General features: G+C 49.8%; 1 protein-coding gene across 1 annotated transcript in view; it reads left to right on the forward strand.

Moving 5' to 3' along the window:
* Positions 1 to 22,599, forward strand: part of LOC119953670 (5'-3' exonuclease PLD3-like) — a 54,842-nt gene extending 32,243 nt beyond the window's left edge. Inside the window, exons 6-11 of the mRNA XM_038778182.1 lie at positions 8,098 to 8,225; positions 11,708 to 11,908; positions 16,094 to 16,233; positions 16,329 to 16,491; positions 16,847 to 16,943; positions 22,143 to 22,599. Of these exons, the coding sequence (XP_038634110.1) occupies positions 8,098 to 8,225; positions 11,708 to 11,908; positions 16,094 to 16,233; positions 16,329 to 16,491; positions 16,847 to 16,943; positions 22,143 to 22,357 (944 nt within the window). The 3' untranslated portion in view covers positions 22,358 to 22,599. The remainder of the gene's footprint in view (positions 1 to 8,097; positions 8,226 to 11,707; positions 11,909 to 16,093; positions 16,234 to 16,328; positions 16,492 to 16,846; positions 16,944 to 22,142) is intronic.
* The last annotated feature ends 373 nt before the right edge of the window (positions 22,600 to 22,972 follow it).

Raw genomic sequence — 22,972 nt, forward strand, 5'->3', positions numbered from 1 at the left:
ATTTTGAAGAAAGGAAAAAGAAAAAAAGAAAAAGCAAGGTAAATCCAGGAATGACACACAAGTGGACCCAGGAAGTGGACAGTGTTCCTGGGAGTGGAGGGCAGGTGGAGTTGTGCACAGAACAGCATTCTCCTCTGAGTCATTTGTGTGTCCAGTCCCACGCAGGGAATTTAGCACGCAATCTAGGGATGATAGTCTAGTGGAGTGATAAACTGGCAGAGGTGACATTCTATCAAAGCTCCCACTAACCCCGTATGTGACCATAAAGATCCCAGGGCATTGTTTTGAAGAAGAGAGGAAAGTTCTCCCAAGTCCCCAGGCCAATATTTATTCAGAAACCACTGAAGATCAAATGATCTGGTACATTTTTGCATTGTGGAAGATTACTGTATAGAAATTGGCTGCATTATAAAAGTGACTTCACTACAACAGTGCTCAATTGGCTGTGAAAGACACTATCTAATTGTGCAGTCTTTCTTTCATTTATGTTGAGTCCAAGGCTTGTGAGAGATGAAGCTCCTGAACATGAATGTGTATTTGTGCAAGTGGTTTCTCTGAATTCTGTTGCTGGAGACAGAGGAGGTTCCATATTTGTTACAGTACTTATAATAGTTAAATCCTTCCCTTCTATATGAGCTTGAATGGGGGAGAATTTGATACGCCATCAATAATAGATGACGAGTGATAAACGTAACTGAGGCTTTAATACACTAAACAGCAAGCCTCCAGCCTCTGGGCCCGAACTGGGTCCGGAGGCGGAGACTTGCCACTTTTATACAGAGGCCTGAGGGGAGGAGCCACAGGCGGAGCCAGCCTGGACAAGCCCAAGCATGTACAATAGAGCACAGTGAATATAAGACACTAACGTGGTTTATCACATTCACCCCCTGTTTAAAAAAGTCCGGCAGGGGTGAAATGGTCTTAAAGGTCCAGTCTGTCAGGGGCCTTGACCTTCCACTGTGACTGCCTCAGTCCCGGCTGTGGTGTGCGCGTCTGGGAGCGTGTTGACTTCTTCTTCTTCACCCAGATGTTGAGTCAGCGAAGAGGGGGCGGTGTACGGGCAGAGGTGGTGATGCCTGTCCTCGGTGGGAATGCGGGAGTCAGTTCATGAGGGAGGTGGGTAGAGGTGGCGGAAGATGGTGTAGGGTGGGGTGTGGTGGTGATGGTCGCTGGGGAGCCTGCAGGAACCAAATCCCGAAGGGAGACTGTGTCCTGGTGTGTCACGTAGGCATATTGGGGGTTTGCATGGAGCAGCAGGACCTTCTCGATGAGGGGGACGGTTTAATGGCTCCTCGCGTGCTTGCGGAGAAGGACGGGCCCTGGGACTGTCAGCAAGGACGGAAGCGAGACCCCGGAGGTGGATTTCCTGGGGAAGGCAAACATACGCTTATGAGGAGTCTTGTTAGCGGGCGTTAATAGAAGCGACCGGGTGGAGTGGAGCGCATCGGGGAGGACCTCCTGCCAGCGGGAGAGTGGAAGACTTTTTGACTGTAGGGCCAGGAGGACGGCCTTCCAGACCGTCGCGTTCTCCCTCTCTACCTGTCTGTTTCCCCGGGGGTTATAGCTGGTCGTCCTGCTGGAGGCGATGCCTTTGGTGAGCAGGAAATGACGCAACTCGTCACTCATAAAGGAGGAGCCCCGATCACTGCGGATGTAGGCGGGGAACCCGAGCAGGGTGAAAAGACTGTGCAGGGCCTTGATAATGGAGGCAGAGGTCATGTCAGAGCACGAGATGGCGAAGGGGAATCTGGAGTACTCGTCAACGATGTTGAGGAACTCGTCAACGATGTTACGGTCAGTTGAGGGGAGGGGCCCTTTGAAGTCCATGCTAAGGCGCTCAAAAGGGCGGGAGGCCTTCACCAGATGTGCTCTTTCTGGCCGATAGAAGAGCGGCTTGCACTCTGCGCAGACCTGGCAGTCCCTGATCACGGGCCTGACCTCCTCGATGGAGTAGGGCAGGTTGTGAGTGTGGTGATATGCATCACTGTAAATACACAAGGGGTTAATGTAAATACATGTAGACTAGATAGACACTAGAGGGAGCACCAGAGATATGACACACAGACATTCAACCAATAGGTCAGTAAGATAGGACACGACCAATGGGCATTCACGACACACACAGAAGTAACACTACCACAGGAGGGCATTACACCAACCCATATATAAGGACACAGCACACACGATCTTCCTCTTCCCAGTGGAGTCACTAAGTGAGTACACAGGATTGATTTGAAACACATCACACACACACGTGGATTGTAGCAGACTGTTTTGTCAGTCTGAGTAGCTATAGCAGGATTAACAGGAGAGTCGAATCCAAGTAAGAGAATTGTTAACAGTTTAATAAATGTGTTAAAGCTATCTCCAAGTCTGAACCTTCCTTTGTCAGTGTGTACATCAAGGAAGCAGCTTATGCTACGTCAAGAGCATAACAAAGCAGCGAGCCTTGATCAAGTGGAAAAAGCGGGTGACCCCCGGGTGACAGAGGTCGTTGTGGAGGTTACGGAGTCGGTCTACTTGTGCACTGGCACATGTACCGCGGGATAGGGCATCTGGGGGCTCATTGAGCTTCCCGGGTCGATACAAGATATCATAGCTGTAGCAGGAGAGCTCGATCCTCCACCTCAGAATCTTGTCATTCTTAATCTTGCCCCGCTGTATATCATTGAACATGAAGGCAACCGACTGTTGGTCAGTGAGGAGAGTGAATCGCCTGCTGGCCAGGTAATGCCTCCAATGTCTCACAGCTTCTACTATGGCTTGGGCCTCCTTTTCGACAGAGGAGTGTCGAATTTCAGAGGCATAGAGGTTACAGGAGAAGAAAGCCACAGGCCTGCCCGCCTGGTTGAGTGTAGCGGCCAGAGCAAAGTCCGCGCATCGCTCTCCACTTGGAAAGGGATGGACTCATCCACAGCGTGCATCACGGCTTTGGCGATATCTGCTTTGATGCGATCGAAGGCCAGTCAGGCTTCAGTCGTCAGGGGAAACGTGGTGGACTTGATGAGTGGGCGGGCCTTGTCCGTGTAGTTGGGGACCCACTGGGCATAGTAAGAGAAGAACCCCAGGCATCTCTTCAGGGTCTTGGGGCAGTGGGGGAGGGGGAGTTCCAGGAGGGGGCGCAAGCGGTCGGGGTTGGGCCCTAGGACTCCATGTTCCACGACGTAGCCGAGGATAGCCAAGCGGGTTGTGAGAAAGACTCATTTCTCTCTATTATAAGTTAGCTTCATTCAGCAGTTTTGCGGTGTGGAGGAAGCGCCAGAGGTTCTCGTCATAGTCCTGCTGGTCACTGCCGCAGATGGTGACGTTGTCCAGGTACGGGAACGTGGCCCACAGCCCGTACTTGTCAACCATTCGGTCCATTTCCCTTTGGAAGACCGAGACCCCGTTGGTGACGCCGAAGGGAACCCTGAGGAAGTGATAGAGGCGGCCGTCTTCCTCGAAGGCAGTGTATTGGCGGTCCATCGGCAGATATGGAGCTGGTGGTACACAGACTTCAAGTCGACTGTAGAGAAGGCTCGATACTGCGTAATCTGATTGACCATGTCAGAGATGCGTGGGAGGGGGTACGCATCGAGCTGCGTGTACCGGTTGATGGTCTGGCTGTAATCGATGACCATCCTGTGCTTCTCCCCAGTCTTGACGACCACCACTTGGGCTCTCCAGGGGCTGTTACTGGCCTCAATGATCCCCTCTCGTAGGAGTCGCTGGGCCTCTGACCTGATGAAGGCCCTGCCCTCGGCACTGTAGCATCTGCTTCTGGTAGCGACGGGCTTACAGTCCGGGGTGAGGTTTGCGAAGAGGGAGGGTGGGGCGACCTTAAGGGTCGCGAGGCTACAGACGGTGAGGGGAGGCAGGGGTCCGTTGAACTTTAGGGTAAGGCTCTGGAGATGGCACTGGAAGTCGAGCCCCAGTAAGAGGGCAGCGCAGAGATGGGGAGGACGTAGAGCTTAAAGTTGGTGTACACTACACCTTGCACAGTGAGGGTCGCGACACAGTACCCCCGGATTTCCACTGTGTGGGATCCAGAAGCCAGGGAAATTTTCTGGGTCGCGGGAAGGATGGGGTGGGAGCAGTGCCTTACCATATCTGGGTGTATGAAGCTGTCTGTGCTCCTGGAGTCGAAAAGACAGGCCGTCTCATGCCCGTTGATCCAGACGGTCATCGTGGACTTTGCGAGGTGGTGCGGCCGGGACTGGTCGAGTGTGACGGAGGCAGTCGGTAGGCCGGTCGGAGGTGGCGGCGACCAGCATACGGTCGGGTGAGCAGGGCTCCCGGGAGGCCGCGGAGTGGTCCCAAGATGGCGGCCCCCATGGGTCGCACGTGGCCGGTGAAGTGTAAGATGGCGTCCAAGATGGCGGACCCAGTGGGACGCACGTGTTGGCCAAAATTAAATATGGCAGCACCCACGGGTCGCACATGGCGGGTGGCGCGGCAGCTGGGGGTGGGCCCGACAGGCAGCAGGCCGCCTAGAAGATTTAGGGGGGGGTCGGGCCTGGCAGGTTTTTGCGAAATGTCCCTTCTTCCCACAGTCGTTACAAGTCGCGTTTCGTGCTGGGCAGCGTTGGCGGGGGTGATTGTTCTGGCCGCAGAAGTAGCACTTCAAGTCTCCGGCGTTGGCGGGTTGCTGCGCGGCGCAGGTTTGCGTCGCACCCGGGTCGGTTGATGGCTGAGCCAACGAGGCCCACGAGGGTGCCGCACGGTTGGAGGTGTAGGCCCCCATGTTCTGGGAGGCCACCTCCAGTGAGTTGGAGAGCTGGACTGTCTCTGGGAGGCCGAGTGTCCCCCCCTTCTAATAAACACTGACGGATATAGTTCGAGTGTATACCCGCGACATAGGTGTCCCTGATCAGCAGCTCCACGTGCTGAGTAGCCGATATCGCCCAGGAGTCACAGTTCCGGCAGAGGATGCGCAAGGCACACAGGAATTCCGCGAGTGATTCCCCAGGCCATTGGCGACTCGTGGCGAGGAGGTGCCTAGCATATACCTGGTTAACATATTTCACGTTATGTCCCTTTCGCAGCGTTATTGCCTCTGCGTACGAGGGGGCGTCCCTGATGAGGTTAAAGACTCTTGGCCTCACCCCTGCGTGGAGGACCTGCTTCTTCTGGAGGTCCGTGAAGTCTTCATTGAAAGATGCGAGGTACGCCTCGAAGCAGCTTAGCCAGTGTTCAAAAGTCTCTGAAGCGTCAGCTGCATGTGGGTCCAGTTGCAAGCGATCAGGCTTGAGCGAGGAGTTCATCTTGAGTGAAGAGTCCATCTTTAGAAGTTTAGTGTATTAAATTGATGCACCATCAACAATAGATGATGAGTGATAAACGTAACTGAGGCTTTAATACACTAAACAGCAAGCCTCCAGCCTCTGGGCCCGAACTGGGTCTGGAGGCGGAGACTTGGCGCTTTTATACAGAAACCTGAGGGGAGGAACCACAGGCAGAGCCAGCCTGGACAAGCCCAGGCATGTACAATACAGCACAGTGAATATAAGACAATAATGTGGTTTACCACAGAATTATGATCAAGTATTTTGAAGAAATCTTTGTCTTGCTGCAGAAGTAGCCTTGAACCTCAGTGGAATGGCAATCGGAGTCGGATTGTCACTCCATTCCGAGTTTTTAACCTTAAAATCCAGCTGCCACTTTCTCGTCCAACCTCCTGGGACTGGGCCAATGAGTGTGTTTGAGAGTCAGTGAGTGTTTGCAAGAGCAAGTTTGAGAATGAGTGTGTGTTTGAGAGTGAGTGAGTATGAGAGCGAGTAACTATATGTGAGACCAAGCATAGGTGAGAGAGCGAGCGTGTGTGAGAGTGAGTGTGCGCGAGTGTGTGTTACAGCAAGTGTGTGTCGAAGTGAGGGTGTTGGAGAGCGGTTGAGTGCATCAGTGTGTTTGAGCACATCTGAATCCTGAGTCTTGGAGTGAACTGGACTTAACCCTTAGCGTGGCTCTGTTCTCTCCTCCTTCCCTGGTGACCAGGACTTGGAGTCCACTCTGTCTCTTTCCAACTCAGCTTCTTAAGCGAAAATGCAAAAAAGGTTGTATTGGATCTTTTTAATGATCATTTTTATAATTATTATGTTTTTAAATGATCAATTTATTGTTTAGACATTGGATTTTATTTTTGGCTCAGCAAGTTGTTTATATGCGTAACTTTTTTCTGAAATTCATATTTAATGTTGTGCCAAACTTGATCTCAGGCAGCTGCTGTCGGGTTTCTTGCTGAAGGGGAATGAGAGGCTCAGAAGAGTCCGATTGATTTTTGAAGGACTGGCAAAGGCATTGGGCGGGATTCTCCGTTCTGGAGCCTAAGTGCTGCCGCCAGCGTAGAATGTGTCGACTTTTACAACAGGAATTTTGGTGCCGACCCCTCACAGTGCGGGATTCTCCGACCCCCCACCGGATCAGAGAATCGCTGGGGGTCGGTGTGAATCATGCCCCCGCCGTCCTCCGAATTCTCCGACCCCCCCAAAAGTTGGCGAGGCGTGAATCGCGCCGCCCGCCTCGGAGAATGGCGGGGACCGGCGCGACTCAATGGGCCCCGGGGCTGTCCGAATTCTCTGGCGTGCAATGGGCCGAAGTCCCGCCCGCTTTTGGCCAATCCCGCTGGCGTGAATTGGAGTAGGTCCCTTACTGGCGGGACCTGGTGGCACGGGCGGCCTCCGGGGTTCTTGGGGGGGGGCGCGGGGGGATCTGGCCCCGGGAGGTGCCCCCACGGTGGCCTGGCCCACGATTGGGGCCCACCGATCCGCGGGCGGGCCTGTGCCGTGGGGGCACTCATTCCCTACGCGTCGGCCGTGTCAGCCTCCATAATGGCGGATGGGTAGGTGACTCCCCTCGCGCATGTGCGGGGATGACGTCAGCAGCCGCTGACGCTCCCACGCATGCACGGACTCTCGCCGGCCGGCGGAGTCCCTTCAGCCCCGGCTGGCATGGCGCCCAAAGGCCTTTCACGCCAGCTGGCGGGCGCAAACCACTCCGGCGCTGGCCTAACCCCTGAAGGTGCGGAGGATTCCGCACTTTTGGGGCGGGCTGACGCCGAAGTGGTTCACGCCACTCTGTCCTGCCGGGACCCCCCCATCCCGCCGGGTACAGGGGAATCCCGCCCAAAGATTCTGGTACCGGTGAGGGGCTAGCACCGGCATCGACTGATACACCTGCCGCCGGGCCACAAAGGCCGGAGAATGGCCGGGCATGCGCACAGCTGACGATCTGTACCGGTCACGCTGTAAAACATGGTGCCGGCCGTGGGCTAAACCGAACTCGCTGACCGTGGCCCCACATCCGCACACTGGCCAACCTCTGACCACCACCTACCAGTCCCCCCTGCCCTGTCAGATGCCACCCCCCCCATCCAGCGATACAGATTCTGGACGAGTGTGGCGGCGCTGGACACAGTCCGCAGTTGGCTCGTCGGCTCAGACTACACGTGGCCTGAGTCGTCGGGAACTCGGCCCATCGGGGGGGTGGGGCATCACTGGTGGGCCAGCCGATGAGACGCCAATGGCATTGCGACTGCACGCGACACATGTCACGATGACCCGGTTTGGAGGGGGAATCGCAAACTGGCGTCCAACCGGCGTCGGAATCGATTTTTTGCCCGATCACCAATTACGATTTTGGCGTTGGGCAATGGAGAAACCCGCCCATTGTTTTTGCTGCACTAGAAAGAGGAAGTGTTGGAAATGTTCAGCACTTCTGGAGGCATCTGTGCAGAAAACAGAGGCCAGTGGCCCTTCATCAGAGCTAGTGAAGATCGAGGACCTGAAGCTTTGACTCTGATTCTCTCTCCACAGATGCTGCCTGGCCTGTTGAGTATTTACAACATTTTCTGTTCATGTCTTAGGTTTCCAGCATCTGTGGTACTTTGTTCTCTTACTATACGCTCCATGCTGGACATTTGTAAGTGTGCTCAGGCTCAAATTAAAATGAGAAAATAATTGATAAAAGATAAATTAACCAGCAAATAAGAAAATTGACTCACAGGCGCGTTTATAAAGATTTATCTTCAGCTGTTATATTTAATTGGTATTACTTGGTGATAAAATAACGTAGAATTTGCCACCAAGCTCCATATTTTGAACACACTATTTTAAATTACAGGAGTACAGATAAGGAAGGTGAATTTTCAAAAATTGCTGAGTGGTGTGCTTCACACAAAGCTCTGGATTGTCGATAAAAAGCATATATATATTGGCAGTGCTAATATGGATTGGAGAGCACTAACTCAGGTAAGTATAATAACTCCTGAGTGTCCAACATCATCCGAAGTCCCCAATTAATAACATGTTCATTTTTTTGTAACAGGAAATTACTCTTTCAACTTTATATCCTCAATCTCCAATTCTATTGTAAGGATAGTCTTATCCAATTCTTATCTTTAGATAATATTAAAGACGAGTCCACTTTTGTCACAATTTTTATTAATTGTTACAATCAGGTGAGGAGAGATGGAATGGCTCCACTCATTCCTCCCTCCTAGTTTAACTGCAATAATTATGTTTAAAGGATAAGGCTTGATACTTCAGTGAACGTTAACTGTTTACATGCTGTGACTGTAAAGGACACTAACAGACAGGTTTCCTTGAGGATTTTTAAAAAGGAAAATCATATTTATCATGCTTAACATGGTCTATGCAAAAATAATAAAAAGGTTCCAATTTCCAAGTTCACAAGCAAAATCGATTCCAAAGTGGGAGGATAGGTTCTGCTATTTTGAAGCCCAGTAAAGATTAAAATCATATGGATCTTGTAGATTGATAACTTGAGTGGGTCCAGGCTGAGATCAGTGGTCCCTCAGGATTTGGCTTCCAGGTAGTCAATTTATCTTTTCTTCCGGAGATAGCTACTATTGGGTTGATTTCTTCAAAAAAAATCTCTGCCCGCAGCACGTAGATGGTCAAACTACAGACAGGGATCAAACTTGCAAGTTGGACGGTAAGAGAGAGAGAGAGAGAGAGAGAGACTCACATGAGAGAGAGAGAGAGAGGGGTCATGCCGCATTGGCATCTTTCTGCTTCTGCCTGACCTTGAGAAAACGGGCGGGATTCTCCCCTAACCGGCGGGATGGGCCATACCGGCTCCGAGGAGTGGCGGAACCACTCTGCTGTCGGGCCGCCTGGAAGGTGCGGAGGAATCCACACCTTCAGGGGCTAGGCCGGCGCCAGCTGGCGCAGAAGGGCTTGGCGCCGCGCCAATCGGCGCCAAAGGGCCTCCGCCGACCGGCGAGAGTTGGCGCATGTGCGGGGTGGTTTTTCTCTGCGCCGGCCATGTGCTGGCATCATCCCAGCGTGTGCGCAGGGTGGTTCTTCTCCGCGCCGGCCATGGCGGAGTTGACAGCAGACGGCGCGAAGGGAAAGCGTGCCCCCACGGCACAGGCCAGCCCTTGGATTGGTGGGCCCCGATCGCGGGACAGGCCACTGTGCCCCCCCCCCCCCCCCCAGAACCCCCACCACCCCGAGGACTCTGCAGGCCGCCCGTAGAGCCAGGTCCCACCGGTACAGACCTGCTTTGATTTACACCGGCCGAAAATGGGCGGCCGCTCGGTCCATTGCGGGCCGGAGAATCGCCGGGGGGGGGCGCTGCCAGCAGCACTGACCGGCGCAGCGCGATTCCCGCCCCTGCCAAAAAGCCACCGCTGGAGAATTTGGCAGCCGGTGGAGGGACGGGATTCACGCCGCCCCCCGGCAGTTCTCCGACCCGGCGGGGGGGTCGGAGAATCCCGCCCCAGTTTCTTACAACACAAAAGAAGGTTAGCTGGCTTGTGACATGATGCTCTTGCATTGCCTGACCAGTGAACAAATATGGTCATGACCAGTGTGTTTAAAATGCATGGTTTCAACTCAATTAGATCATGGCTGTTATGCCTGTTGGTTGCCTTGGAAGATTGTACTTAGCAGTCAGTTCCCAGAGATCAGTGCCAATGATTGGGTGCCAAACCATGTCCTGTCCAGTTAAATTACCTGCATTTAAAGATAGCATTGCATTGGAGACGCAGGTACAGCAGGTACAGGACCCAGAAATTATGCGGATTGAAAATCAACCCCATGAGTATCCAAACTGTGCGTATGTCTTTAAAATGATTACCCCTAATACACTCAAGCTCTCACCCAGCGCAAGACTTAAAAATAATTATGAAAAGTCTTCTGAGTCAAATGGGATCATTGAATGATGTTTCCATCAATTTAAGTTGAATTATTCGGTTCCTCCCTTGGCTTCAATGTTAAAGTGATAGAAGTTACAAAATGTGGGGCAGGGAAGCACGGTGGTGCAATCGTTAGCATTGCTGCCTCACAGCGCTGAGGTCCCAGGTTCGATCCCGACTCTGGGTCACTGTCCGTGTGGAGTTTGCACATTCTCCCCGTGTTTGAGTGGGTTTCACCCCCACAACCCAAAGATGTGCAGTGTAAGCGGATTGGGCACACTATATTGCCCACTTAATTGGAACAAATGAATTGGGCACGCTAACTTTAAAAAAAAATGTAGGGCCGGATTCTTCAAACACCAAAATCACGTTCGGCAATCAGCCAGATAATCAAATCGGGCGATGATCCGCCCCCTCCAAAGCGGCGTACTCTCTGAGTGCGCCGTGCGCCGTATCAACAGCCTCAGGACATTGCCTGAAGCCCACCCCCCGATGCCCTGCACCCGACTGGCCGAGTTCCCAACGGCGTCGGTCACGTGTCGTCTACTCCGTCGGGAACTCGGCATGGTGGCAGCGGACTCAGTCGGGAAGGGCTGATTTGTGTGCAGGGGTGTCTTTATCAGGGAACGGGGGCACTGTTGGGTGGCTGTCCGGGGACGCGAGCCGGCCAATGTGGGGGACTATTTTGCGGGCCTGGTCCGCAATCGTCCGCCGCCATGTTGCACGGCACCGTATCGGCCGCTAGAGCTGGGTGCTCCACGCTGCCTTGATACTAGCCCCCAGCCAAATGGAGGATCAGGGGCTGTTTTACACCATTTGTTCTATTGTAAAACGTCACCGTTCCCATGCTGGGTGGGGACATGGCCTCAAAATCAGGGAATCCAGTCCATGATGTCCATAACACCATTAAAACCTAGAAATTATATTTTTTTTAAATAAATTTAGAGTACCAATTGTTATTTTTCAATTAAGGGGCAATTTACTGGCCAATCCACCTAGCCTGCACATCTTTGGGTTGTGAGGATGAGACCCACGCAGACACGGGGAGAATGTGCAAGCTCCACACGGACCGTGACCCAGCGCCGGGACCAAACCCGGGTCCTCGGCGCCGCGAGGCAGCAGTGCTAACCACCGTGCCGCCCCAGATATTGTAGTTACTAAGATCAGCAATTGATTTGTTTCATTGGCCTTAAATGTAGCAGATGATAGGAAATATAATTTTTTGGAATACATCGATGTTGTTAGTTCCTAGCAATGTAAATCAGATACAATTTTACATCAGCTATGGGAGCAGTAGTTCAACGTAATGGTTAAAATGTTTAAGAACAACCTCAAATTGTTTAAATCTGATCATGCTTTGGTTGATTTGAATCAGGCAGACATAAAAGGCCTTGTTCAGATCACAAGCAACATGCTGAGAAAATCAACCACCGAGAATTGATCTGAAGCAGATACAAAAGTGGCCCGGTTGTGTTGGTGCTGCCTGATTAAACTACATTGATGTGGGTGATTTAACCCAAATTACATTATCAGATATGGTCACAGATGATTTAATGTAATTTCTGACAGGTGAAAGAGTTGGGTGCTGTGGTTTACAACTGCAGTTGCCTTGCCAACGATTTCTCCAAAATCTTTGATGCTTACTGGAGCCTCGGACACCCAAATGCCACCATCCCCTCACCCTGGCCGCCTTTCTATTCGACACATTTTAACAAAGAAACACCTCTTGAAGTCAAACTGAATGGAACTGCCGCGAAAATGTACTTGTCGGTGAGTAGTCACAAATATTATGCTTTCGAAGAAATGCAGCTGTCGGACGATACAGCCTCTAACATTTATCAAAACGTTGGTGCTGATATACATGCTAATTTATGATGATTGCAGGATCTGTTTGCATCTTTCTTTTGTATGTAGACCGTTTGAGGTCTGGATTACAGCATGGACTGGTCCTGCTGCTTGTTCACTGCCTTCAGTACCTTCTGCTTATCTGTGCCCATTACCTGGTGGACAAAGCTGATATTCACTATGTGAATCCTGTGGTGGATATACCTGTGCTAGCCTTTGTTACAGGCTGTGTACTTTAATGATGGCTTCAGTGTTGTTACACGGATCTGCATCATCTCTTTCAGTAGAGGGGGATTAGGCACTTTCGGAAGAAGAACTATATTTTACTGTGATGGCTGAGAAGCACCCTCTGAAGGAATGCTACCATGGAGGGGCAGAGTGGTTAGCACTGCTGCCTCACAGTTCCAGGGACCTGGGTTCAATTCCAGCCTCGTGTCACTGTCTGTGCGGAGTCTGCGCGTTCTCCCCCATGCCTGCGTGGGTTTCCCCCGGGTGCTCCAGTTTCCTCCAAGCCCTGCAGGTTAGGTGGATTGGCCATGCTAAATTGCTCCTTCGCGTCCAAAAGGTTTGGTGGGGTTACTGGGTTATGGGGATAGGGTGGAGGCATGGGCTTATGTAGGGTGCTCTTTACAAAGGCCAGTGCAGAAATGATGGCCGGGATTCTCCCACCGCGCACCGGGTCGGAGAATCCCCGGGGGTCGCGAGAATCGTGCCCCTGCCGCCCCGACATCGGCTTCCCGATTCTCCCCCGTCGATTCTTGGGTGCCTGCTTGGGATTCCTGCTGCGCCGGTCGGGGGCCGTTGAAAGTGCCCCCCCCAGCAATTCTCCAGGCCCCGAGGGGCCGAGTGGCCGCCATGTTCGGCCGAGTCCTGCTGGCGTGGGTTACTCAGGTCCCACACGGCAGGACCAGATAACCCCCGCCGGCCGTTCCGCGCCGGCTGGAGCTGCGGGGACCACTCTGGCGCCGACCGTTGATGCCGGAGTGGTCGGCGCTGCTTTTCACACCGGCGTAGGGACACAGCCCCATTATTGGACAACCCCACCCAATGCGTTAAATGGCCTCCTCCTGCACTGTAAATTCTATGATTCTATGATAATGTTGTTTGTGTGGTATTTTGCTGCACGTGAGTGATTGTGAAAGGCAAAGGGAATAAGGAAAGAATGAAAGACACCATCCTTGACATTTGCCAGCCTGCTGGACTTCATGTTGTCTGTGGTCACAGGTCCAACATTGCATCTACATGTGCGAAGGGAGCTAAAGGATTTCTCTTTTGCTTAATCCAACCTCTGGTCTTATGTGCAACGTTTTCCTGCAAATAGAGAAGTAATGAGGCATGTCCCTCTCCTTCCTCAATTATTCAGGGTTGCTGAACCCTGCCTTTTACAATGAGGCAGGATGGGGAGAGATGCTTCTGTCCACCTCAGCCGGAATGAGGATTGAACCCTGCACATATCGGCATCATTCTGAACCATACGCGAGCTGTCTAACCAACTGAGCTAACTGTGTTTGCCCCCTCGCACACCCCACCATCACCCCACTGTACACATGATGTCAGTAAAAGACTTAGGCCAGTGAGAAACAAGTGGCCACTCAGTGTCGTACATCATATAAATATGTAGGGAGGAATTCTCTGATAATGGGGCTATGTCCACACGCCCGCGTGAAAACGGGCGCGAAGCGCTATGAAACTTCCTGGAGAAAGTTCAGAGTGATTCTCCATTTTGCAGGGGGCCAGCAGGGCCCCGGGGTGCTCCTCGTAGCTCCGGCTGCTGATACAGGGCCCTGCACTTCCAGCCACGGGTCACGCATGCACACAGCGGCCGCCTGTGATAGCGGCCCCGCACAACATGGCAGACTCAAACCTCGAGCCGGCCCCAACAATATAGGCCCCCCCCCCCCCCCCCCGAGATCACGCACGCCGATCGGTGGCACCCAATCGCAAGCCTGGCCGTCCTGGTGGCCTCCCCCTGGTGACGGATCCCCCGCCCCCTCCACCAGAACGGCCGCGGACTGAGCCCGCAGCCGCCACTCCGAGCTACCACCAGGTGGAACCATGAGTAACTCACGCTGGCGAGAACTCGGCCATTTATCGGCAGAGCATCACCGCGGGGGCCTCTTTCAATGGCCCCCGACCGGTTCTGCGACAACCACGGTCCCCGCAGAATCGCGGGAGTGGCGTCAGATCCGATTGCAGGTCTGACTCCCATTCGCCGCCCCTGCGCCTAGCGCGATTGCAGCGTGGAGGCTCGGAGAATCCCGGCTGGAGTGTATGAAGTGCCACGCAATGCCCATTACCAATCAGAGAGGATCTAACCATCGAACCTTGACATTGAATGGTATTATCATCACTCAACCCCCATTATCAAAATCCTTCCAATACCCAGAAACTGAACTGGATTAGCCATATTGAGCAGCATGGTAGCATAGTGGTTAGCTCTATGGCCACACAGCGCCAGTGTCCCAGGTTCAATTTCGGCTTGGGTCACTATCTGTGCAAAATCTGCACATTCTCCCCGTGTCTGCATACGTTTCCTCCGGGTGCTCCCGTTTCCTCCCACAAGTCCCAAAAAGATGTGCTATTAGGCCATTTGGACATTCTGAATTCTCCTTCTGTGAACCCGAACAGGCGCCGGAATGTGGTGACTAGGGGACTTTCACAGTAACTTAATTGCAGTGTTAATGTAAGCCTACTTGTGACAATAAAGTTTATTATTATATAAATACTGTTATTACCAGAGAAGGTCAGAGGCTAGGAGTCCTGTAGAAAATAACTCACCTCCTGACTCCCCAAAGCCTGTCCACCGTTTACAAGGCACAAGTCAGGAGTTTAATGGAATACTCTCCACTTGACTGGATGAGTGCAGCTCCAACAACACACAAGAAGCTCAACACCATTGAGGACATTGAACATAAAACATAGAACATACAGTGTAGAAGGAGGCCTTTCGGCCCATCGAGTCTGCACCGACCCACTTAAGCCCTCTCTTCCACCCTATCCCCGTAACCCTATAACCCCTCCTAACCTTTTTGGACACTAAGAGAAATTTAGCATGGCCAATCCACCTAACCTGCACACCTTTGGACTGTGGGAGGAAACTGGAGCAACTGGAGGAAACCCACGCACACACGGGGAGAACGTGCAGACTCCGCACTGACAGTGACCCAAGCCAGGAATCGATCCTGGGACCCTAGAGTTGGGATGAATGTTCTGTTTCCATCCTGTAATTTTTACGTGACTCTAGAGGAAACCTAGTGAGAGGGTGATGCTCATGTCTCCTCAGACTGAATGTCCCCAATCTCTCAGTCACAAATTCATATGCTCCCAACACTTACCAGCCAATGCTTCCAGCCTGCCACACAGCTGAGGTTGTTTCTTTGCTTTATCCCTCTGTTTCCCTACCCTTCTTATCTTCCCACTCCTCCAACTGTCCCCTCCTCTTCCCTTCACCTGTTCCCCTCGGGCTCCCCCACACCCTAATCCTGCCCCTTTCCTGTTGAGCTCTCCTTTTCTACCCTTCCATTTCCCCTCCTTTTCTCCCATCTTTCCTTCCTCTTCTCTTTCTCTCTCTCACCCTTTTCCTCACTCTCCTCTCCTGTTACTCCCTTTGCCACTTTTTATTCCCATTGTCTCTCCTTCCTTTCCCATCCCTCCCTGCTCCTTTCCTCCTGCAGCTCTCTACCCCGTACTTTTCCCATAGGTTTGGGAGCAAGCTAGAGGACGGGGTTAATCCTGTAGGATTGAATGGTGTGCCACCATTTAATGTCTCTCGGTTAATCAGTTCCTAGAAGGCGGTGCATTTAAAATAGGATTCAGGATGATATAAAGAGTGCAATTGGTATAGATACTTTGGCCAGAATTCTCTGGTTGGTGCGATTCAATTTTCCCGCCGGCAGCGCACCCCAGCCAGCATGTTCCGCAGGGACGACTGGTGGTTACAATGGGAAATCCCATTGATAACCAGCGGGAAGATAGAATCCCGCCCTTTGTAACCATGTAACTTCACATTAAACAGAAACCACAATATTAAGCCATTTAATAACCAGCCACTGTATTGTAATTGAATAGAAAAATGCTCAAGCACCAATTGGAAACTGTTGTTTCTTCTAGAGCTCACCTCCCAGGATGTGTGCAAAGGGTCGAACCGCTGATCTTGATGCTATTCTCAGTGGTATCAATGCTGCAAAGAAGTTTCTGTACGTTTCTGTCATGGAATACTTTCCAACATCACGTTTTCTACAAAATGTCTTGTAAGTAATTTACCAGTGCACCAGGGATGCACAAGTTATTGTTTCATGGATGTTTGAAACGTGTGTGTGATGTTAAATCTCACTTTGCAATCTAGATATTGGCCACACATTGATGACTCACTGAGGAAAGCAGCTATTGAACGTCATGTTCATGTTCAAATGTTGATTGGTTACTGGAAACATACCGATACATCCATGCTGGCTTACCTTCAGTCACTTCAAGCTCTAGGAAGTATCAAGAAAGTCCATTTTGATGTGGTGAATAATGCTTTATTTCACTAACAGCGTTTATAATTACAAAAAAGTATTCATTCTCGGCTAAGTTGTTCAAAGGACAAATTATCTGTGGGATAAACACCTGTCTTTTAAACTATTAACTCATGCTATGAAGTAACTTAATGTTAATATTGATGTTAGAAAAGTGTTTCGAAAATTGTTGTTAATCTTCAATTTATTCCAAAATATGTTTGATTACAGTTCTTAGGACTTCCAAAAATTCTAGCAGATAATTATTTTTGAGGGGTTTATTGTAGCTACGCTGAGCTTGGATTAATTGTTGATGAATAGTGAGTCAATTCCTTAACAATGCCTCACAAATGTGACCCTTCTGCAGAGACTCTTCATCGTTCCTGTGGGAAGGTTTGGCAATATTCCTTATGCGAGAGTGTGTCACACCAAATACTTTGTTACAGAAAACATTGCCTATATAGGTAAGCATTTTATCTTCCATGCAATATGTCCTAAGCCCAAGATAAATGAGAAACATGGGAAGATTGTGCCATCAAGTATTCTAGAATATTTCAGCAATTAAAAAATAAGTTTAAAGGATAATTTAGGCATGTATTAAGCTTTGATTGAACTGGTGCATGAGTGATGTTTACTGCAGTAAAAACTGGGTCATCATCCTCAATACCGACATCTCCAAATAACACAGTGAGGAAATTTCCAGGTAAATACTTTCAAATTTGCTATTCGAATTTTGCAATTGCTTTTGAAATTATTCAAGGATGTTTGCCGATGTTGCAAATGTGACAGAACTTTTAAAGTCATCCTTTGGATTTTTAAAAATGTGTTCCTGGGACACGAATGATATTGACAACGCCGCCATTATTGCCCATTCCTAATTGCCCTGAGAAAGCAGTGGAGGGTCTTCTTCTTAAGCCATTACGTCCTTACTTTGATGGTGCTCCCAGGCAGTTTTAGGTCGTGCATTCCAGGGTACTGGCCACAGTGATGAATGTCTAATCAGGATGGTGTGCAAGCTGGACTTGACGGCGTTCCAACAACAGTTCCCACAACTTGCCTCTTTTAGTTGGAAAGGTTGTAGCAGAGGAAAATGCTCTTGTAAGTAGTCTTGATGAGTTACTGCAGTGCATCCTGTATGTTGAAAATACTGCAGCTGCAGTGTGGGCAGTGTGAACGTTGCACAGGATGAAAATGTCTCCAATCTAGTGAACTGGTCTTGAACATTTTGAGCGTTTTTGAGGTTTCACCCATCCAGACAAGTGATGAACATTCCAATGACTCTGGGTTTGAGCCTTGTGGATGGTAGAAAGCCTATAAGGGACCGTGAAGTGAATCACTCATTGCTGAGCAACCAGCCTCTGCTGTACCCTTGTTGCCATGCTGTTGAGATTAGGAGGCTGGGCTCATTCATCTTCTGCTCAGCGTTGACCCAAGAATGGTGATGGCAAGTGAGTCGGTGACGTTTGTGCCGTTGAATGTCAAGGGAAAATTGCTGAGACTTTCTCTTATTGCAGATGTGAAAGTTATCTATCACTTGTCAGCCCAAGCCTGGATGCTATCTAAGTTCTGCTGTGGGTTGGCTCCATTACTGAAGCACTTGTGAATGGAGTTGAAGATTGGAAATATCAGCAAACTGACTTGACACTCCTGACTTTCTGGTGGAAGCAATATCATTCATGCAGCAATTGAAAATGGTGGCCCAGGTCTTATTCATTAGGAGGACGTGATGACTATATTTTGTTAAATATTGCCCTGACCTTGAGACAGCTTCTTTTACATTTCCACGGATATTCAGTTGTTGTGTCCATGTTCTATTTAACATTGCCATGAGCTCTAGAGTGGAGACATTCTAGCAGAATCTGAATCTGAATGAGTGACAGTGATCAGATAATGGTGAGTTCGTGTCAGATGATGGCACTATCTCAATGACTCCTTCCATCGTTATACTGATGATTAGGAGAAAGTTTATTTTTTATAAATTTAGATTAGCCAATTATTTTTTCTAATTAAGGGGCAATTTAGCGTGGCCAATCCGCCTACTCTGCACATTTTTGGGTTGTGGGGGCGAAACCCACGCAGACACGGGGAGAACGTGCAAACTCCACACGGACAGTGACCCAGAGCCGGGATCGAACCTGGGACCTCAGCGCCGTGAGGCGGTTGTGCTAACCACTAGGCCACCGTGCTGCCCGATTAGGAGAAAGTTGACGAGGAAGTAATTATCTCAGTAGTATTCAATTTATTGTGCATAGATTCCAAGATGGCTCCTCAGCTAGCAGCTCCCAGGACAGCTCCTTATTTTACATTTTTAACTTTGATTATTTACTGTCATCTTTTGCCTTCTCTCCAATAATCTCCTCTCCTCCACTAAGTTCCCCAGCTCTAACAGTGGATCCATTTACACCGAGCTACAAGTTAAATCTGTGACCTGTATCAACTGAAACAGATGGCCAGACATCTGTTTCTTCAGATGGCCTTATTACGAATCCTTGGCTGAACTCCAATGGATTAACTCAGCAGGGGGGAGTTAAGTGGAGTGTTTGCTTTGGTGAATTGACATCTTTATGAGATTATAAATTATCCTTTTTCTGAACTGTTTTTTTTCAATGCCTGGATGTTTATTCAGATTAGATTAAAGAGGTGCAAAGTAGGGTTCAACTCCTGTAATTAAAACTATAATGGCTCTGTTTGATTGATACTTTTACAGGATTTTAAGAGCAGCAGTATTTGTCAAAGTAGATTTTGAATGGGTGTTTTCTAAGTGCATTTCAAGACTTACTATTGTTATTATATGCTTCATTAGTTCTTTTGTACATCTGGGTTGTGGGCATGAAGGATGAAGAGCGACTGTGGAACTGCCATGGGGCACAGAGGACATCGGGAGGAGGATGGGGTTTGAGGGATTAAGGCAAGAGGGCCCAACAGCGGTTCATAGAACTTGGATGAAGTTCCAGAGAACTCAGATGGGCTTTTTAATCAGCCTGCTTAGGACTCGCATCTGTGCCATCTTCCAACTTCCTCCAGAACCAGAGGGTCCAACCTCATCCTGCCCCTGCCTTCCCAGAGCCAAAATAAGGCTCATTTTGGTCTACCAATTTGGGAAACTTCCCAACTCAAACTTTCTGCCTTCTAGATGAAATCCAGCTAAGCATTTGTGGTCAATTATCTTTCATCTGTTTTATGTATTCTCATTTGCATATATGCTTTAGCTGTTTCGCTGAACCTGAGCTTCAGCAGTTTAATGGCCCTGCCGATGTGTTTGCAGTCAGAGTTCGGGTGGGCCCATTAAATTCCCTCGGTTGCTTTCCTGCCTGTTCCTGACCCGCCCTCTATTTTTTTGTTATAAATGTTTTTTTATTGAGTTTTTGAACAAAGTATATTTGCTGTTATGTACACAGGATGGGCGGGTTAGGTAGATTGGCCATGCTAAATTGCCCTTAGCGTCCAAAAAGGTTAAGTGGGGGTTACTGGGTTACAGGGATAGGGTAGAGACGTGAGCTTGAGGAGGATGCTCTTTGTAAGGGCTGGTGCAGACTCGATGGGCTGAATGGCCTCCTTCTGCACTGTCAATTCTATGATTCTATGATATATATAGAAGAAGAGAAGGGCACATGCACACAAATCACAAAGGGAAAAAAAAAAGAGAAAATAAAAGTAACTGGTCGGGTATTATGCACCCGCTCAACAGCAGCAACTCTGTACTCTTGGCAAAATTATTTACATACATGTGGGGTGAAGACTGGGGGGAGGGGGGGGGGGTAGATATAAATTTGGGTACCAGAGAGACAATTACGGAGGGCAATACTCAAATGAGTCTGGTGCTGGTATTGTCCCTTGCTTCTCCTGGACGGATTTCGCTGCCGTTGTCACCTCGTGTGCACTTCCGCTTCAGCCGGCCCTCCTGTCTTCCACCTGTATTCTCCTTTTTCTCTGTTCCTGTGGATGCCAAGTTTGTTAACGTTTCCCTGCCTCCCCCTCCCAACCACACCTCCCTAGCTCCCCTCTATTCTTCTCTGTCTCTTCCCTCTTACCCCCCCCCCCTGCTTCTGCCCCCCCCCCCCCCCCTGTGGTTGACCCACCCTCTATTTTATGGAATGCAGGCAAGGCCTCGTCCCATTCCAGGCTGGTGATCAGGATTGGGGACGCAAGCCCACCAGGTTACACTTTCTTGGGCCTTGGGCAAGAAGGATAAAGGGGTGACTCACTCACTTGCTTCCTTTCCACATTGAACCTTCCCCTTGATCTCCCTCCACTGGGCGCTTCCTACCACCAGACCTCTCCATCAGGAACTCGCACTCCTTCCAGCCCCCCAGGGCCTTCTCTTGCCACGACGCATCCCCAGAACTTAAGTACATTCCGGCTCCAGGACATAGATTGATGGGACTGCCTGTAGACCCAGCAATGGCCACCCCTCCATGTTGTGCTCGAACTATTGTCCATATTGGCTGGCAGATCTCTGAGTCAAGCCATCCTCCTGAGTGAGAGGCCAATTAGTGCTGCTCGGAATATTAAATGACTGCGGGACAGCTGTGCTTGGTGGGGATGCATTTCCCACTGACTCCTCAACGGCCACCACCAGTCAATATCTTCCCCAAAAGTATATCTGTTAATTTAATACAGAATTGCAACCTTAGTCGGTCACATTTGCCTGGTGTGTCTCATCCCTGAACTCGTTGTTCATATATTTTAATTTGCTGAAACATATTTCATCCTTATCACCACACAAACCTGCCTCTCCCCCCAAATTCACTCCAAGACAATAATGGAATTTCACCTGACCATTTGATAGGTATAGATGAGTTAATTATCAATCAAGGTGGAGGTTAAAACGTGAACCCCTTGTATGAGTAATAGGCCTGAATTTTGAGACGGGAGGAGTGTGAAATTGCATGGATGGGATTCACTCCAGGAGCCCACTCATCCTGACCTGGAAACAATCTTCTGGTGGGGTAGGCAGGACATCTGTAGGGGAAGCCCCCATGGGCCTTTCTCGCCCAGCCCAAATTTTTAGGCTGGTGGGCTGATTGGGGGGGGGGGGGGGGGGGGGGGGGGGAATAGAAAAGTTTTTAAACTTACGTCTTGGGTGAGAAAAGGGGCAAGGGGTGTGCACCTGTATCTGAAGCCCCCTCCCTCATCCCCCAGCCTATCGCCTGGACCATAATCGCCCCCTCCCCTTGCAACCCCCAGCCCAGGCATCCCCTACCTTCCCCTCGCCAGGACCCCTATCATTTATCCGGCCTCCATATCCCAACATTTAGTCCCAGGTGCATTGCTGCATTGCCTCTTCCATCCACTGCAGCGCTGTGCCTCGTGGTTGTCAGGTGGCTCCCTCTTCCCACCCCCGGTGATCCATGAAAGTTCTGTTTGTTGCCGATCAACATTGGTGAGAGCGTAAAATGGAAGCTGACCTGTCGCCTCTCCGGATGGTGGGGACCGAGCCCCCCTGACCTTAAAAATGCAGGTTAGGAAATTTCAGTCCACCGTATCATCTGGAATTAGAGAGTAGCAGACTCAACAAATCGGTCGGCTTGCAAAAGAGATTCAGCACCTAATTGTGTTTATATATGTACACTCATCAGATTTTGGATTGGAGGGGTGGTTCTAGTTTGATTCAAACAGTAAATGCTATTTTTAATTATTAAATAAATCTTATTGGCTTGCAGGCACTTCAAATTGGTCTTTTGACTATTTCAATTCTACAACTGGAGTGGGTCTGCTCATTAATCAGGCTGCAGAAGATAACGAAGAGGCTGGTGTATCAGCTCACCATCAGCTAATGACACTGTTTCAAAGAGATTGGAATTCCAACTATTCTGTGACCTTGGATGATCTGAGAGATGATTCCAATTTGCCACTTAAAATTTATGGACTAAACTGAGTGCTTCGCAGAGAAAAAGAAATCGTCTTAACCCCACACTCATGCCTACTAATTATAGCTGCAAGGATTTTGTTGGAAGTTAAAGGAAGAAACCTGTTATGAGTAAACCGTTATGTTATTGAAAGTCAGCTGCTGCTGGCGCATCTATTTTCTCAAAATGTCCATAAATACAAGCTAAGCTGTCAATGCGTTTTCAATATTGGGGAATAAAATTATGTTGCTTTTCCAGTTAGTGCTAAATACACTGTGGATCAAGATTCATTATCTGAACTACTACATTTCTTTAAGAATGCACTGGTGGGAAGTTATGAATGAAACAGTGAGTCACTCTGTAATGCCATTCAGGCACCAAACTATAACCTCACAGGAAAACGATCTCCATTTTGCTGCCTTGCTGGAAAATGTTGTGCGACGCTAATAACCTCAGATGACGTCACGTTGGAGACACGTCTCCAGACCCCCAGCACCAAACAATTTAACATCAGACCTGCAATCTGAATGTGATCTTCAGTTTGAGTTCAGGCAGAGCAATCAAAACATTATAATATCACCAAGTAGGGCAGCACGGTGGCACAGTGGTTAGCATTGCTGCCTACGGCGCTGAGGACTCGGGTT

The sequence above is a fragment of the Scyliorhinus canicula genome, chromosome 2 (genome assembly GCF_902713615.1).
Source record: "Scyliorhinus canicula chromosome 2, sScyCan1.1, whole genome shotgun sequence".
In the NCBI taxonomy this organism is placed as follows: domain Eukaryota; kingdom Metazoa; phylum Chordata; class Chondrichthyes; order Carcharhiniformes; family Scyliorhinidae; genus Scyliorhinus; species Scyliorhinus canicula.